Here is a 15,608-nt window from a genome sequence, read left to right as displayed (position 1 = left end):
TCTAATTGTGTTTCTAATATTCCAACCACGACAAAGGAGGGATAACTGTAATGCCATCATGATGGCAACCCGAATATACGACCACCCTGAACAGACAACAGAAGTATGTACACTCCATCAAAGGCATCTCTGTGCCGTGTGAGTGACAGGAAGAAAAGCTCAGACTCCCTTGTGAAGAAGTTGTTTGATGCCATGGATATAAGACGACACATCTTTATCCGACTTGGAGGGAAAGATATACCGTCTTATGTTCAGGTTAACTTCCTGCAACTTCATCCATCCTCGTGGTACCGTATGTCCCAAAATGAAATCCCTCATAGATCTTCAAATTTAGGAATTTTGAATGCCCAAGGGATTCGGTTTTTGTTGATTCCCAAGTAAATCTTGGTTTGTAATTGTCTTAGCGTCCCACGTCCAAACCCCAAACCAACGTCGTTCCATCCCCGCCGTGTTCCAAAGATCGTCTTCCAATCCTGACATTTAAGTGACCTCAGATAACAGAAAGTCACGCTCGGCGTCTGGCTCGAGTGATGATGATGATCAAGCACGCCGCCGTCTGCACGGCATCCACCTCTGCTGCATCACCGAACCCCACGCTGCTCAATTATTCTGCCGACGTCTATACTCCGACATCAACACCGCGATGCCGACCTCGCTCAAGAGCAGGGGGGGGGGGGGGGGGAATCAACAGACAAAGGGGCGCTCGGAGCAAAGATCTATGAGGCGCCTCCAGGCTAGGAAGCAGTCCTTTTATTAAATCCACCGCAGAAAGCATCATACATGTCCACTTTATTGTTGCTCTTATTGTTGCGCCAATGGTTCTCAGGGTACTACAGCAGTGCAACCTCCGTTTTCATCATTAATTCCTTCTCAAAAGGTTCGATAAAGAGTGAAACGCACGAAAACCCGAGCAATGTTTCTCATAGGAAATCATGGAAATCCAATGAGTTTGTTACAAACAACCCAAAATGGAAATAAAATATGCTTTTATTGCCTGCACGCTGAACTTTCTTTGGCCTATGGCAGCTTATTTAACAGTTGCACCTAAAACAACAACAAAAAAAAATATCCACGGGCGGTGACTTAGCAAAGTTTTCGTCAAAATTTTCGTCTAAAACCGAATCATCCGAAAACCGGGGCAGTTGAAGTCAAACAGGGTTTGTTGTTGCCGGTACCGCCACTGATACTTTGGCATGGCAACAGTTAAATAACACATTAGCAACTAATAAATGATATGTAATATCCTACACTGGCCACCTGGTGTCAGTAATGTCACTGTAATGTTCGCCGAGACACACAAGCACCAGACTTGATCACCGGAAAACAACAGGCTTTTATTGCAGGTTTGAATTATTTTACCGAGGGCACAAAAATCCTGTACACTTTTATGACCGTAACCCATGGCAACGTAAAACTCAACTTCCTGTCCGCCCGTTATGTAGCTCTCCAAGCAATGGAATCCACACTAGCACGAGCCATATTTATATGTACTATTGTGGTTACTATATTGGGTAATTGGATTGTAAAGGTGACTGTAGGGGTGTTACTTCACATCTGGAGGGCTCTAATGTTAAAAGCTGTATTTAGAAGGCTGTAAGAAATGCTTGTATGCGCTAAGTATGAAAATATTCGGTTTATTAATAAGGAATTTTACTTTGGCTTATCACGGTTGGGTGTGGAACCCATTAAGCACGGTAAAGGAGGGATTAAGACTTCTTATTTCTTATCAACACCGTATAGCTGGAATGAGATAGTCGTGGAATTAAATCAATTCATTACACTGCTTCTCCTTCAAATGTGTCAAAATATTCTCATGTAAGAATGGTTACCAGTATAAAACCCTTGGTACCAGTAGTGTCTGTATTTTTGGTACGGACCAGCCCATCACACCTGGCAACATTTGCATGTGAACGTCAGGGAAATGAGTGAAAATAAGGAAATTTGATCTTCTACCAAAATGTTCTTTTTTTTCCCCCAAAGATAGGAAAGATTCAGGAAACTATTCAAAGGGTTTGCCGCCCAACGCTATCGTCTACCCAGCGCCTCGTTGATTCTGAGATGAAAGTAAAAGACTGAAAATCAGTTTCTCTTCTTTTAAAAGGCAATTTTGGAATCATTTTGGCAAGCGTCTGACGTAGCCTTTAGTCTCGCTTGCAGGCAGGAAGCAGCGCTCAGCCCTCCTCCCAATCAAAGTTATTTAACAACTAAAGGCTGCCCGAGCATTAGCGCTAATCGTTAGCATTAGTCATTAGGGCTCGTCATTAGCGCGCCGCAGTCATAAGCATCAGTGCGTGCTTCTGCTCTCGCAATTCCCCAAAAGCAGCGGTCGTGCCCGACCTCCCGCCGCTTATTTACTCCCTTCATCAAAGCCCAAAACCAAAACATGGACTCGCGGCTACATTCCTGACGCACCATTTCAAATCCTCCAGTCCATTTGTCGGTGTGCGGCGGCGGGGGCGGGGCAGGGGGGGGCAACACCAGATGATTTATTTATGTTATTAATTTTTGGTCATGCAGAAAATGTCCTGACTGCCCGGCAGAATGTCATTAGCTTCCACAGGAAATGAAGTCCAGAGGACCAAAAACATGGGTGTCAGAAAAGCGAGAAGTATCTTTCACCCCCCCCCCCCCCCGCCCCTCCCACCTCACGGGGCAACAAAACAAGGGATTGTGTTTATCTGCCTCTATCCGGGTGACTCTATTAAAGTCTAGTGGAGAAGATAAGTAGCGTGTAGCAGCTGGCAACGTATTCTATTGTGTGTGTGTGTGTGGGGGGGGGGCGCATTGAAGAGAACACTGGCGGCGATTTTTTTTTTGGGGGGGGGGAACAAAGCACGCTCAAAATTTCATCACATGCTTGGGGAAGCAACCTGAGCGAAAATGTAACATTGTACCTTTGCGGGTAGTCAGGTGACTGATTATCGCCCGTCATCGTTTCCTGATGCTTTCTAACGACACACATCTCGGAACCCCCCCCCCCCCCCCCCCCCCCCAAAAAAAAAAAAAAAACAAAACATGATATCCAAGTTACCCATTTGACTCGTCACTAAGTTCTTGGAAACACGAGTGACTTGATGGCGGTCATGTTTTTCAACCAACCTTGCTCAAATTTGACACGCCCATGCTTGTCAGTTCGCTAAATGTGTGTACCAAATTTGGTGAAAATTCAGCCAAACACTTTAAAGTTTTTGTCGAGCTGTGTGTGAAATTCCAAGTAAATCGAACGTCATGTTTGAATAACAGTGCCACCATGTGGTGAATTTGTGAAAATAACAATAGCCGCGTGGATCAGTGTATTAAAATCCACTATCACCAACTAGTTTGGAAAGGCTAGACTAGTGTGTGATGATGACAAGGGATAGTTTGTCTCGGGACGAAAGCCACAACAAAAGATAGAGAGGGAGACTGACAAAGTGTGTGACAAAGGACTGTTTAATTCTGACACTGAAGAAGACTACTTTAGTGGCTTTACTTTGCGGAGGATGACTTTTTCCGTAGACTTTTAATGTTCTGTTCCTTTGGATCCCATCCCTTCATTTATTTTTCTTTGACTAAAATACAATACAAATGGGCATATGTCAGACGTAATGATTAATTAATGTGAAAACTGTGATTAATCCCATTAAAAAAATGAAAGTAATCCTTTGACAGCCCTAATTTGTATACATTTCCAGCACGCATTATCCACAAAACATATTTAGTCCCAACACCTGAGCTGATTTTGTCGGGTCGGGTTTGTGTAAAAACCCCAACCTGCAGCAGATGTTCCTACAAAAATAGACCAGATTGCACCTTTTTGAAGCTTGGATCCGATCCACTCACAGAACCAGAACCTTTACCGTGACCTTCATCCATCTTCCTTCCTTCCAAAGCATCACTGGACGTGTCGCTGGCGAATATCGACCCAGATGGTTTTGATGTATGTAGTTCTATGTGATCTATACGTTTCGCTTCTCTCTCTCTCTGTGCTGCTGTTATGGACTCTCGTAAAGCGCCGTCATCTCGACACTGCGGTAGCAAAAGGGATAAGTACGTCATAAAAATGGCGCATGTACTCGTCTACAAGCATCCTATCGGTCCAAAACACTTTTATTTGGACAACCAAGTCATATTTGACAGAATTGCACCGCAGGCTGAATGCGGTGGGTGGTAAACCTGCCGATGAAAGGGGTGTTTGGGTGACCTTTGCCCTTTCACATTCACCGTTAAGTGAAGGTAGGACCTGTAATTGTCGCTTTTATACCTGCACTTTGGTTATCATCATCATCACCATGACGACCGAGCAACCCCACTTTGGAAAAACATCTGAGCGTTCCTTGCCAAGTCGCTATCGGCATCAACATGCCGGCGTACAGTGGAAGCCGGGGATTACGGCTTGCTGGTGATGCATGCCTTGGCTTCCGTATTTGCAATTACCGCGGGGCTCAAGTGGGGCGGGGTTGACTTTTCCATTAATCCCGCTTCTTACACACCTCTCTCAAGAGGATTTAATCACTTTTTCTACGCGATTGTTGTCGTGATCGCCCGCCCCTGCATTTCGGCCGGCCTCCCAATCAGGTGGAATTGATTTGTGACGGTCATGGTAAGCCCCTGATGGCGCAGCCCGCCGCTAATGACCAGCAGACAGCCCAAAGGGTCGGGGCGGGGACGGGGGCCTAATGGTCGTCGTTAGTATGGGAATTTCTGCACAGTAAGATTTCTTATTTATAAATTTTATATTTTCATAGGTGGCTGCATGGCGGACAAGTGGTTAGCACGCAGACCTCACAGCTAGGAGACACGAGTTCAATCCCACCCTCGGCATGCCAGGTTAGTTGCTCGGTTAATTGGCGACTCCAAATTATAAAGCTTATAATGTATCTTTTAGTTGGGAACTGATATTTTCCAGAAACCTAATTATTAATTGCCGACTCCAAATTGTCCATCGGTGTGAATGGTGTGAATGAAATTATGTTTATAATGTATCTTTTAGTTGGGAACTGATATTTTCCAGAAACTTAATTATTAATTGGCGACTCCAAATTGTCCATAGGTATGAATGTGAGTGTGAATGGTTGTTTGTCTATATGTGCCCTGTGATTGGCTGGCCACCAGTCCAGTGTGTACCCCGCCTCTCGCCCCAAGACAGCTGGGATAGGCTCCAGCACCCGCCGCCACCCTCGTAAGGATAAGAGGCTAAGGTATAAATGAATATTTTCATAGTTAGAGCATATAAAACCTGCTTACTAACTTTTTCAACATGGTTAGAGCCCTCTAGACATGACATAACACCCCTATAGTCACATTGCGTACTCCTGTTTGCTTACATATGCATGATTTGATGGAATGATAGAATGAAATCATCTGTTTTTAATCATGTAAAGGCCCGTATGTCTCCAAAACTTGTTGTGTTTTATAACAAAAACAATTAACGAGTGCTAGTTATTAGTAATGAGACTGATCAATGATTGTTTTTTTTTTATTTGATAGTGTCGAATGAAAAAACGACCAAAAATGACTGAAAGAAGTGTGAAATATGGAGGAATAGTGCCGTATTATCTGTCACTAAGTCTCGTGTTTACCAATCGAAAGGAAGTTACGTAACCACGAAACGCCATAAACCGAGAACCGCCGATACGTTTCGTTTATAGCAGTAGTCCGTGAAAATTCCTCCATCTTGTCGGTCACTTCTGTCTCCTGCAGCTTCCTTGCTTCATCGCTCCTCCAAATCCCAATCCCGGCGAGAGCTTTGTTCTTTCCAAGAAACCGCAAAGGTTGACGCCGATTGGCTGACACTCGCAACCCAGCGGAGCGCTGACAAGGAACATGGCAACCTCCTCCTCCTTTGCACAGCCGCTGACATTTACATACGCGCTCCCGAACACATGTACGCTCTCTTCCTGTTGTCTTTCCGGGACCGCCGAGCTCCCACCCCCCCCCCCCCCCCCCCAGTGCTCCGGCGTGACAGTTGCCTGATTCTGTCACGTTGGCGCGATACATTTTTAGACGTATGAATAAAACATTTAGTCACCTCTCTGCGATGCTCGGGACGAGAGGGGAGGGTGCAGCACACGCCCCCCCCCGTCTGTCAAAGCCACTTGGTCAACACACAATGGCGACTTTTGTTTGTGGTGTTAACTTGACCGCTGTCCACCCGTCCCCCGGCATCGACATCCCACTGACGCTAAAGCTTGTCGGGCCGTCTCGTCTTGGTACTCGTGCTGCACGGGGCTGTCATTTTCCAAATGCCCCCCCGGAAAGGTGTCACTGGGGATTATGGGATACCTCGCGGGGATTAAAAATGTTCTTGACAGAATGGCCGCTTCACTTATTCCCCGGCAGTCGGTGCTTCATGACGGCACGGTGACTGACGGTAATAAAGTGCAGTGAACTGCTCACAAGTTGGACACGCACTTTTTTTTTTTTTTTTTGCCGCTGTGTGTATCTTCTGGTGAAACTTTTATTTTATGGATATAATTCATATATCTATATTTATATGTGGATTATTTTAGGAGGACGGATCAGTGCGGAAGCGGAGCAATCAATCACTGCCTGAAAAAAGTTGACCTGGCAATTTTCCTGCTTTGGGTGTCGTGTTATAACCATAAGTAACAGGGGTGGGATTATATATGATATTATATTACATATTATCTAAGATTATATTATATTATGCGGTATTCCTTTTGGAAGAATAACAAACTACATCCGGTGCCATATCATGTTGCTGTGTGAAAGGCACCTCGGAATAAATGCTGGAATTTCTCTCATGGATTTAATGTGCTTACATCCATCCATCGTCTTCTCCTTATCTGAGGTTGGGTGGCAAAGGGGGCAGCAGCCTCAGTAGCCCAGACGGCCATTTTGGTCCCTCAGCATTCCCAGGCCAGTTGAGATAACATGGCCTCTCTGTGTCCTGGGTCTTCCCTGAGGCCTCCTACCTCCCCGGGGAGGTTACCCAAGCCACCTCACGTAGCTCCTCTCAATGCGGAGGAGCAACGGTTCAACTCCGAGTTTCTCCCAGGTGACCGTAACTGTCACCTGATTTCTAAGACTAAGAAAATTCAGTTTGGCAGCTTGTGTCCATGATCTTGTCCTTTTGGTCACGACCCAAAACTCCGGACCGTATGGACTATTCGGTTCAGCTCCTTATTCACCGCCATGGACCAACGCAGAGTCCGCATTACCGTAGACGCTGTAACAATCTGCTTGTCAATCTCGTGTTCTACGTGGGGCAGGACTTCCGGAGATGGCACCCCACGAGAACCATAGACTTGGACTTGGACTTGAACCGATCCATCCAACCATCAATTAACCCAAATGAGAAAATGTCCTTTGCCTTCACAATGGTCATGTTTTGGTCTGAAACATGCTTAAAAGGTGGGAAGGAGCTCTTATACCCCGTCGTCATGTCTCAACAATTTGTCCTAGTTCGCTCACTTCCTGTATCACAATATTTATTAGAAATCAATTTTCCGTAATCCTGTAAACAAACAAGCAGAAAAAGGCGAAGTCTCAAACAACAACAACGACAGTACATTTGTGCTCCCCCATCCTTGGCTAATTAAGGGTCCGTCTGCCTCTTGGCCACTTTAGGACATCAGTCCCAACCCACATAATTAAATGTTTCCTTTTTTTTTCAACCATCTGGAGGCTTCATCTCTTTAAACATGCATGTCAAATTGATTCCTTTCATAATGTTTGTGTTTCTACGCGCCGCTTTATCATAGCCTGGGATTAGTTGTTTGTGCGTCTATCAGCAGCCACAACACACACACACACACACAGAAAAACAACAGCCTTAAGCTAGCGTGGCGTTCGCGAGCAAACAAGCCTTGGTTAGAAAGCGGCAGACGATATAGTGAGCAGCTTTCTCGCATACTTTCTGGGAAGCTTTGCTTTGGGGGGGTCGCTGGCGCTTTGATGGTCTGGCAACCTCCGCTCGGACCGTATCAACAAGGGCGGGGAATCAAACACCAAGCCGCGTTATGTTCCCTTATTCCCTCCATCCACTTTTAAGTCGTCATCTTCCAAAGTGGAGCCGTGTGTGGGAACTTAGTCACCGAGTGGCAGACCACAGAGCGAGTACCACGGCCAGGTCATTGAGTACCGAGCCCTGCGGTGCATAAAAAAAAAAAGTCCCCGTGCTGACTCAGCAGCTGGCGTTTTACAAACCACCGCGGGCATTAACATGAGCGCACACACCGAGAAAGGAGACAAAACGCATCAGGGCTTTCACAGCCAAGCAGCAACACGCAAGCCACGCATCACCGATCTGGCAACGCAACGCTGGTCATCTTCGTCTTTGAGAAGCTGCTGATGGAAAAGCATAGGCAACAACACTAGCGTAGCTTACAGTGCTAACATATACTAGGGTTTTAGCAGCAACATTATGCCAGCTTAGCCTCCATATTCCAGGCATCCTTTGCTACATCACCATTCAAACTCTACAAGCTTTATTGTTTTTTTTCATGAATCGACTTTGTTTCGTGGTTGACTTATTAGTTATTAATAATAGTTGCCTGCACATTAGCAATGTGGCGTAAACAGACTAGTAGGAGCGTAAAGGTGACTATAGGGGTGTTACTTCATGACAACAGGTCTCTAATAACGGTGTAAAAATGTGTTAAAAATGTTTTCTATGCTCTAACTACAAAAATATCAATTTAAAATAAACGATGGGTGACTGTAATGAAATGTACAGCTCCCACGTGGGTAGCTAACCGATGGATTGTAGCTCCGGACTTTATTTTAAGATGTGTAGCGAAGCCTGAAGAAGGTTCCTTCATGATAAAAAGTGGTAGCTTCCTATGACGGTTTGAGTTCTACCAAGTGACGGAGTTGACGGACTCTTGCCGAGGACACATGTGACTGATATAACGTTTAATATTAAAAAGTCACCTTCGTCCCTTTTGGCATAATCGGGGACCTTTGAAGATGATCGTTTGTTGGCTGACATTGTTGTAATGGCTGCCGGCGGATCTCCCCGCTGTTCTCTGATGCTGCAGGACTTTTTGGGAGTTCATTCATGCTTCACGTGATATTAGTCAAAACACGCTTTACCCTTCCTTAGCGGCTTTCTCCGCCTGGCAAGGACACTCAGCATTCAAACCCTGAGCTGATTCAATAAACAGACTTTTGAGGCGGAAAGTGATATTTGCAGTTGTTGCCTTTTTCCCGAGCATGTCATGCCACATTTTTTTCTCCCCCCCCCCCCACCACCTTCTGAGGCGCACTGAAATACAGACATATGTGCAGTCAGTATGCCGCCTTTCTCTCGCAGTGCAGTTGAGGGGATTAGTCTGTGCCTGAGTGCCTGGAATAATGATCAGTGCAGCGGAGAAACACATTTTCACATTTGGGGAGATAAGGGCGGGCAATCTGCAAAGCAGAGGACTTAACCGGCTCCCCGTGGCTTATTGTGGAGCCAAAAGAAGTCACCAGCCAGCATCTCCAACCGTGTCACGCCGCGCCCTCAGCAGGCGAGGTGAGAACAGCAGCCACTCGGAACAACTCCTCAATGACATTCCCAACAAGCAAGCCCACCGCTTTGCCCTGGCCGTGCTTCATTTCCCAGCACCAGATCCAATCTGGGTTCATTTCCCGCAGAGAGCCTGTTTCTAATGATTTGGTTCATGTGGAGTGGGGGTGTCGTTCATCACACGGAATAAAACATCTCCGACATGAGTGTGGGAGGAATTCTGTCAGACATCGGAATGACACAAACACAAACCAGGGCCGCATTTCCATATCAAGAGAATAAGAACGCTGACGTTGCAGTCTAGCACCTGAACACAGCACGGCTCCCAATTCCTACCTTTCCCACGTACTGCTCCTCTGTCCCCATGTGTTCTTCTAAAACAAAGAATTGGTTCCAGATCCAGCCCCGTTTGGGCCTGTGGTGCACCTCCGTCTCCCCGGTCTGGTTCTTAGTCTGGCCCTTGGCGAGCACCTTGGCGGGAACGTGGTGGCCCGCCCCGTAGGCCCTCTGGATGAAGCAAAGGCACACCAGAAAGGGGCAGAGACAGGAGGTGGCGGGAATCCTCATGGCGGCGTCTTGTAAGGTTATCCCAACGCTCCCAGGCGGTAAACTCCTGCCGCCGTGGCCGCAGCAGCCGCCGCCACCGCTGCCGGCCGCTCCAAACAAAACTTTAAATCCAAACTACGGGGAGAAGAGTGGTCCGAGTAAATCCAGGAGAGGTCATGGCCCAGAAACTACAATATATTTACATTATGGAATTTCCCAACTGAGCGACGGAGGTGAACGTGGGCGCTTCTAGTCGGAGCGGAGGTTAATCCTGGACGCCATTGTGGATTCCCTGGGAGAGCGGAAACAGAAACACAGAGTTAGGGATTAGCTTGATGGATATTAGAGGCTAAATTCCCACCAATTAAATTGCGAGTCCCAGATAAGCACGTGTGCCTCAGACAACGGCTGTCAGCCATTTTTTGTCCTCGGGAGCGGAGACGTGACAGCGATTAGAAGGTCAGAGCGCCGCGTGCTGACTGATAGCGCTCGGTGAGGTCATTAATCAGAGGCTCCCTGACGCACCAGCGCATGAGTCGACTTTATTAAGAGTAGCCGAGAAAAGCTTTGATTTGGGCTGAGTGAGCTGTGCATCCCATAATGACTGCACGGGGACGCCGTGTCCTGCTGTAAGCGCAGAGGAACCGACAAAATGATACACAGAGAGAGAAAAGGCATCCCATTGGCAGACGGACGGACTTTAACTCTCCGTTTTGTTGGCCCGACATACACTCAAGGCTTTTTAACATTCATTCATTGGATGCTGGAGCCTATCCCAGCTGTCTTGGGGCAAGAGGCGGGGTACACCCTGGACTGGTGGCCAGCCAAATCACAGGGCACATATAGACAAACAACCATTCACACTCACATTCATACCTATGGACAATTTGGAGTCGCCAATTAACAATTAAGTTTCTGGAAAATATCAGTTCCCGACTAAAAGATACATTACAGGGCTCTACGTTAAAAACAAAAATTACTTGCCCATGGGGAATCCTTAAGGTGAGAACTACTTGCCCGAACTTGCCCCATGTAAAATGAAAAGACTGCCATAATGATATCATATATCAATATATGCTGATAATTCATCAGATAATAGTACTGACGCATTGTATTTGGAGGAATGTCTGAAAATTTGTGGAGATGTATGTTAACATGGCAAGCCATGCTACCTTACACATGGTAGTCGTAGTAAGCAGTGATATTTATTTAAGTTGTACACCTCAATGAAACATTTGACACATTTGTGTACTAGTAAAGTGTTTTTAGAAAGAAATGCTCAGAAAAAATGCTCAATGGTCAAACAATAATTTGTGAAGCAAAGGTGAGAAAAATACACAGAGAAATGAAACCGCTAGGTTTTGTAGCTTGTGCAAAATCAGCACTTGGTATTGGATCTAATGGGTGGTGTTTCATTGTGACCACTTCAAATTGTCACAGCAATGTGATTCACTCACCTTTGCCATCATTTGATTTGCTGCCGCTAATAAAATACTTGTTTAGGAGGCACTGTTTCATCACTTTTTGGTGTTTTCCTTCAGAAGTTGTTGAAGAATTAGACGATGTTGGCAGGGACGCCATGATAGATGTTTTCCTAGTAAAACGATCGCTGATTGGTTGATCGCGAACAAGAACGGGTGTGGGTAAAACGCGGATTGTGGATTACGGACCGCGGTCTAAATAAACGATTCTGATTGGTCCATTTCAAGATTTGCAAGGATTGGTTTGCAAATTACCACCGGAATTACGCAGTCCGAGTTTTACCAACACCCAACAAGAACCGCTTTAAAAAAACTCTTGGCAGTACGGCATGCTAAAGTGCACTTGCCCGACGGGAATATTAATGATTGGATTTACTTGCCCGAATTTTGTTTTAACTTGCCCCGGGCCATCGGTACAACGTTATTGTCGAGCCCTGCATTATAAGGATCATTTTATTCACACCATTCATACTTATGGACAATTTGGAGTTGCCAATTAACAATTAGGTTTCAGGAAAATATCAGTTCCCAACTAAAAGATACATTATAAGCATAATTTTATTCACACCAATCATACCTATGGACAATTTGGAGTCGCTAATTAACAATTAACATGTTTTTGGAATGTGGGAGGAAGCCGGAGTACCCCGGAGAAAACCCATGCATGCACGGGGAGAACATGCAAACTCCACACAGATGGCCGAGGGTGGAATTGAACTCGGGTCTCCGAGCTGTGTGGCCTGCGCGCTAACCACCATTTCAACTTCATACAGTTAATATTTATTTTTGGATGTATGTTTTTAAGGTGGCATAAAAGGATGGAAAAGTTGGGGTCTAACTTCAAAATGGCCGCCCCCCGCCAATCACCCTGCCAGTCAGACGGCAGGGAACAATGCACCCATCGTACTGATAGATAATGGCTCAATTCTTTGTGGGCATAAATAATGCATAGGTGTTGATTAAATTTTAGCCTTGACGCCTGGGATAATCCCTCGCCACGCGCCGTAGTTAGCGACGTTAAGGAGGCGCCGCCGCCGCCGCCGTTCTTGTTGTTGTTGTTGACGGCTGATTTCTGCTGCCAGCTGCAAGTTCCAGTCGGATTAAAGGAACGGAGGATAAACACTCTGCAAACACGTGTAATCTGTGTCCAGATTCTCATCTGCATAGGTAGAGCAACACCCAAATCCCACTTTTCCTCGCTAATGTGATTCCCGACACAAGGCGGGGAGCATCGATAAGACAATTACCGGCCGAGTGCGGGAGTGCTGCGGTGAGAATATATTTTCCAGTGGTTTCTCTTCGGAGCCTCCGAGGGGCTCTCTTCAATCAGCGGCCTAATTGTCTGATAACGGTGTTGTACGTTTGAGGGAGCGATGGAATCTTCTTTTATGGAGCGTGGATGTGACGGGAGGCGGAGGGGCTCCTTTCACTTCCACATTTTACGATGATGAACGCAGTCATCCAAAATGGTCCTGAAATCATGTTACGTATCTCCAAATGACCACAATGCCTGAGTGATGAATAAAATGTAAAATGTCAACTTTTCATACAAGACGTCCCTAAGTCCTGTGTTTTTTGTGTTTTCACAGAACCTCCATTTGTCTTCCATAATGGACCTGAACGCCTCTCGGACATGGTTGTCGTAAGTACATCTGACTTTCTAATTATTTTGATTTTCTTTATTTATTAGATTTTTTTAAACATTGAAAACAAACAGCATTCACAATTTGCGATGCATATGTTATTATTTCCTTAGCATTTTAATTCATAATTCATAGTGTATTTTTTCCTGAACCCAGGATTCAGGTAAGAAAATAATTTCATTAATTTAATTTAAATAATTTATCATAACTTATTTTTTATTTTTATGTATTTATATTTGTCATTGTGCCAGTATAAAACATTTTAATAGTTTGAAAATTATATATTTGTCTGCATATGTTATTATTTCCTTAGCATTTTAATTAATAATTCATGGTGTATATTTGTTCCCGGACACAGGATTGAGGTAAGAAAATTATTTCATTAATTTAAATAATTTATCATAACTTATTTTTTATTTTATGTATTTATTCTGGTCATTGTGCCAGTATAAAACATTTTAATAGTTTGAAAATTCTATATTTTATATATTGTGTTTGAGTTTGGGGGTATAGTACCCCCTGTTGATGGGCCATATAAATCTAGGCCAAACAATGGAGTCCTCACCGTCATAATCCCTTAGTCCCTACCGTCTCCTGTAAGGTTGTGTGTTTTGTAAAATAAGTCCTGCAACATAAAATGCGTCAACATGGGAACTGGGATAAAAATTCCGCTCACAGCATGACCCGAGTTGTAACATCACAACACTGTTTTGCTATTTTGGGTTTTTGTCGAGGTGCGCCTGCGGAAAATGTGCACCTTCTTGGTTTAGCAGAAACTTCAACACAGTTTTCCTCCGGAGACCTGGTCAGGATGACATGTTCCATAATTTAACAAGCAACTTTTGTACTTTCACCTCAAGAGAATCCCGGACGGCGTGTTTTTTTTATGTCCTCCTTCAATGCTAAGGCGTGTTTTGTTGTTGTTGTTTTGCCCTGTGCAACCTGTGGCTGGGGCGTCACTGTCAGACCCCCCCCCCCAAAAAAAAAACCAGCATTTCTACTCTCCAGCCTGCTCTTTTATTCATGCAAACAGGAATTTTAAATCGCGGCGAATCACGTTGTCTTGTAAACAACTTAAATTGGACACGACCGAAGTAGTCCATACCGATGGCGAGGGGCAACCACCATGACGGCCAATAAAAGAAGAGACTTGTCTCGCTTTAGGGCGGGTTATTCGTGTCCTGTTGCTGGCGCCAACAGCGAATGCTGCACCGCCTGCTGGGGGGAGCGCTGATGCCGAGAGCCGGAGTGACTCAAAACATGTCACCGAACGATGGAGGGCCAGCGCAGCGTGAGACGTGTTCAGGAGGGAAAAAACATTAAAACCACTTAAAGCCCCCCCACTTTGTGGGCCAAAGTACGATGTCTAAGACGATGCCTGACTCCAAACAATCAAGTGGTATGATTAGCGTTCCGTTTTCTGTCAAGGCCGAAGTCGTCCGGGAATCTACTTAACCCGATTCTGAGTATCTTCTGGCTACGTCGGAATAAAAAAGCCAAAACAAGCTAGCCTTCCATTGACATCCAGCTGTTTTCCTGGTGTGCCGTAATGCTGCTGTTGCACTAAGGAGCATGAACTCTGGCTCCCGCTGAGATGAAAGTTTTTAACCAGAAAGCCCCAATGAAAGTCTTCTCACATCCGCCCGGGGCGGACTGATTGAAGTTGTGAAAGAAGGCTTTTTTTTTTTTTTTTTTTTTTTGGAAAGAGTGGAATAATAATGGAAACCTGCAGATGTTTCCCGGTCACAACTCATTAGCTAGCTTGGTAGCTTTGCTATGAACATTGTGTCTTCCGTGATTGGTCGTTTAAAGCAACATGAGCAGATGGCAGCCGTCGGAGGTCCAAAGGTTGTAGAGCTTTGGATTTGATTTCCGAAAAAAACGGCACCGATGTTGAGCGGTTGTCTGTGTTCCCGTGTCGCAAACTTTTATGGAACTCCGTGCTACTTAGTGTGCCGCAAGCTCCCAAATCCGTACTGAGGCGCCGGTACTCATCCCCAAATTCTGCCCACACTCGTATAGCGGGTTGGGACCGCTGCCTGACGGATGATCACATCGCAAGCCTCAAATTCGCCACACCCCCGCCAAGTGTTCAGCCCCGAATGCTGCAACAATCTGCCGTTTTTTCTAAAGCATTTTTCGGGCACTTTTTGCAGTGTGTAAAACTTTATCACTCGAACAAAGACAGGAAGTCACCGTCTTTTTTCACTGAAAATGTTTTGGCTGATGTAGTGTTCATAAAGGACAGTTGTGATCAAACTGTGGTTTTGGGGTTTTGGGTGGTTCGGTGTTTGCTGTTTGATTTGCCCCAAATGTTGGCATACTACATCATATTTTGAACTATTTCTGCATGTACAACTATAACAATTGTGTGGTTTTGATTAGTATATTTGGGTGTCGAGAAGGGATTCATCGATTGATGAGCTGCGATTGGCTGCTGACCTGTCAAAAGTCAGCTGGGATAGGCTCCAGCATATGATG

The 15,608-nt window shown here is 45.3% G+C and overlaps 1 protein-coding gene across 1 annotated transcript in view; it reads right to left on the bottom strand.

The window, feature by feature from the left end:
• The window catches only part of LOC131108702 (cadherin-18-like), a 50,815-nt gene that overhangs the window by 25,686 nt on the left and 9,521 nt on the right, over window positions 1-15,608 (bottom strand). Inside the window, exon 2 of the mRNA XM_058059918.1 lies at window positions 9,794-10,295. Coding sequence (XP_057915901.1) covers window positions 9,794-10,024 — 231 coding nt within the window. The 5' untranslated portion in view covers window positions 10,025-10,295. The remainder of the gene's footprint in view (window positions 1-9,793; window positions 10,296-15,608) is intronic.

This window comes from Doryrhamphus excisus, chromosome 21, assembly GCF_030265055.1.
Source record: "Doryrhamphus excisus isolate RoL2022-K1 chromosome 21, RoL_Dexc_1.0, whole genome shotgun sequence".
In the NCBI taxonomy this organism is placed as follows: domain Eukaryota; kingdom Metazoa; phylum Chordata; class Actinopteri; order Syngnathiformes; family Syngnathidae; genus Doryrhamphus; species Doryrhamphus excisus.
Note: the sequence above shows the minus strand (reverse complement) of the source record. Positions and strands in the feature narration are given on the sequence as shown.